General features: G+C 30.0%; 1 protein-coding gene across 1 annotated transcript; it reads left to right on the forward strand.

Moving 5' to 3' along the window:
- The first annotated feature begins 1,727 nt into the window (after window positions 1-1,727).
- LOC127084851 (uncharacterized) lies at window positions 1,728-3,234 on the forward strand. The gene is made up of 2 exons (XM_051025371.1): window positions 1,728-2,556; window positions 2,657-3,234. The coding sequence occupies exons 1-2, from the start codon at window positions 1,728-1,730 to the stop codon at window positions 3,232-3,234; spliced, it is 1,407 nt and encodes a 468-aa protein (XP_050881328.1).
- Window positions 3,235-3,696: the final 462 nt, after the last annotated feature.

Consider the following 3,696-nt stretch of genomic DNA (forward strand, 5'->3'; position numbering starts at 1 on the left):
CTTTAAATGACAAAATGAATTTTTTTAATAATAAATATTACCGTTATTTTATTGTTGTTGCAATCTTATCATTCCAAAATGAAATCAATATTCTGAAATCAAATTAATTATTATTGTAGTTTTTTTGCCAAATATTATCGTTACTTGATTTTCTTTAAATGACAAAATGAATTTTTTAATAATAAATATACTGATTTTTTAAGTGGTCTTTCTGAGATGTCAAACCGAGAATATGAAAAGAGGGAGAAGTAATATGAAACGGTTTGATGAAAATTAGGGTTTTATTTAATTGAATAAATTGATATTATTATTATTATTAATATTGTTATTTATTAATATTTATTATCATCATTATTAATCTCATCTACCCACTTAATAACTCAAAATATTCCAAAACCACTATTCCAAAACCACTGACAATATTATACCATTTTAAATGTAATGGATACAGATATGCAACTTCCAATGCACGTGTTTCAACCCTAAAAAATCAGTATATCCACATCTCTCACTTCAATATTTTTTGCTTATATTTGAAGCAAACTTTCCCAGAAGTAACCATCATTAATGCTCTACTTTAACATCACATCAAACATATATCTATCACACTTTTCAATAAAGATAGAAACCAAATTTGAATAATATAATATTAATTTTTTTGAAATCTAACAAATTTATTTCATTCCCCTATAAGATTACTAAAATACAATTTTAAATTAATTCTAGGTACAATATTCTGTTTGGATTCATATATATTTTTTTAAAAAAATCATTATGTAATTGCAATTTTTATAAATTCATTTTGTACATTGACAATATTTTTTCTTAATACTGTTTTTTTCTTACATTGACAATATGGAAACCCCGTCAAAAAGGTTACACAATTGGTAGGCTTATATGGGTTCCTCCAACAACTGGCGAATTGTACTATCTTAGATTGATGCTCACACATGTCAAAGGCCCTCGCAGTTATAATGATATAAAAACAGTGAATAACGTAAAATATGATACTTTCCGGGATGCCTGTTTTGCTATGGGTTTTATCGGCGATGATAGAGAATTCATTACAGCTATTAAAGAGGCAAATCATTGGGGTTCAGGTCAATATTTGAGATTACTATTTGTTCACATGTTATTATCAGGCAACATTAACAGGCCAAGACATGTATGGAGTAAAACATGTCATCTCTTAGCTGATGGAATACTATATGCTTAACAGCGAATTGCAAACAATAGAGGTATTATTTTTCCTATATTGTGAATTTTTATTATATTTATTTGTTTGATTCTTAAAAGTAAATTTGTTTTATAGTTTACACTTATAATTACTATTGTATAAAGGTTTGAGGTTGTCGGATGAAGAGATAATGAATTTAACATTAATTGAGATTGAACGAAATCTTCAAAGGAAGAGCCGAAGTCTAAAGGAATTTGCTGGAATGCCTTATCCAAGTGGATATGTGGTTGAGCAGTTGGGAAATAAGCTCATATACGAAGAGCGGAGTTACAATCCAGCCGAACAATTGCAAGAATACAATAATTTGTTCTTAAATCTTACAGGTAAATATGTTAAATGTTTGTAAGTTTTGTCATAATTTTATAAAGTTAACTTTTAAAGTATGATTTTATCTTACAATTTTTTTTAATGTATAATTAATTTATTCACTGCATGTTTGCTATGTATTTTTTTTAAATTAAATGAGCAAAGAGGTGTATTCAAGCGAATAATGGAAGCAATAAACAATCAACAAGGAGGCGTATTTTTTTTGTATGGATACGGTGGCACAGGGAAAACCTACATGTGGAGAACTCTAGCTTCCTACATAAGATCAAAGAAACAAATTTGTTTAACTGTTGCTTCATCGGGCATAGCTTCACTACTACTTCCAGGAGGTCGAACGGCTCATTCAATGTTCAAGATTCCAATACCTACAATGGAGTCTTCTACATGTAATATCGACAAAGGTAGTGATCGTGCAGAGCTACTAAAAATGGAAAAGTTGATAATTTGGGATGAAGATCCAATGGCACACAAATTTTGTTTTGAAGCGTTTGATGAAACCCTTAAAGACATAATGGGGCGTTCCAATTGTTCTGACAAATTATTCGGAGGGAAAGTAATTGTATTTGGTGGAGATTTTCGGCAAATATTACCAGTTGTACCAAGGGGCAGCCGTTCAGATATAATACATTCTACAATAAATTCATCATACATCTGGGATCATTGTGTTGTGCTGAAGCTTACAAAGAACATGCGACTCCAACAAGCCGGCAATACTTCAAGTACATCTGAATTAGAATTGTTTTCTAATTGGATATTAAAAGTTGGCGATGGGAAATTGGAAGAACCTAACGATGGTTACATGGATATTCCTATTCCAAATGATTTCTTAATTTTTAACTATGATGATCCACTAGAAGCCATTGTTAGTGAAACATATCCGAATTTTCTTAACAATTACAAGAATCCAGAATTTTTGCAATCAAGAGCTATATTGGCAGGAACAATTGAAACGGTTGACATCATAAATCAATACGTTTTGGGATTCATACCAGGTATGCGTTATCTATTGTAAACATATTTATAGATACATTCATATATTTATATGTACTAACATAGATTTATAATAATAAAATTTCAAAAAATTTCCCAAAGGTGAAGAAAAGGAATATTTAAGTTCAGATTCTGTAGACACTTTTGACGGTGAAGGAAATGAAGCTTTTGATGTTTTGACCCCGGAATTTTTGAATACACTTACAACTTCCGGTCTACCTAACCACAAGATTAAATTGAAGATTGGGACCCCTATTATGTTGCTTCGAAACATTGATCAACCTGAAGGTCTCTGCAATGGAACAAGGCTTATAGTTACAAGATTGGCAAACCACGCTATCGAGGCAAAGATTATATCTGGAAAGAATATTGGAGGGGTTATCTATATTCCAAGAATGGATATGACTCCAACACAATCTCTGTGGCCATTCAAAATGACTAGAAGGCAATTTCCCATAACTATATGTTATGCTATGACAATTAACAAATCTCAAGGTCAGTCATTGGATTATGTTGGATTGTATTTGCCTAGAAGTGTATTTAGTCATGGTCAACTATATGTTGCAATATCAAGGGTCAAAAGCAAAAAAGGGCTTAAGATATTAATCCATAACAAGGATAACCATCCATTGAATTCTACAACAAACGTCGTGTTCAAAGAAGTTTTTGAAAACTTATAGAACGTAAGTTTTTCATTAGTTATATTATATCAACAAATGTCGTTGTTTATTATTAGAATTTTATTGAATGAGTTGTATAAAATATACATTATGTTTTAACATTTGTTTATATGGATGTAATTGTTTTTTACAGGGTAATGAATCATCACTTCCTAAAAGGTTGCAGGCAGGTTTTGTATAAACCCAGTTTTTTAAGGACCAAAGAATTGTACGAAGTTAAATCATTTTTGTTGTTAGACTTATTTCTCACAATTTTAACTAAAATTGTGAACCTTTTGTTTCAATATCTTTTGTTGCATTAAACCTTACTGTATCAATTGCAATTAATTTCAACATTTGGTAGTATTCATTACTATATTTTAAAACAAATGAGGTTCTGGTATTTCTTTTACATGGTTTATGTAATTTGGTTAAATAAACATTTATTATGAAGGTTAATATTTGCGCTTTTATACCTCAAAT

The sequence above is a fragment of the Lathyrus oleraceus genome, chromosome 5 (genome assembly GCF_024323335.1).
Source record: "Lathyrus oleraceus cultivar Zhongwan6 chromosome 5, CAAS_Psat_ZW6_1.0, whole genome shotgun sequence".
Lineage (NCBI taxonomy): Eukaryota > Viridiplantae > Streptophyta > Magnoliopsida > Fabales > Fabaceae > Lathyrus > Lathyrus oleraceus.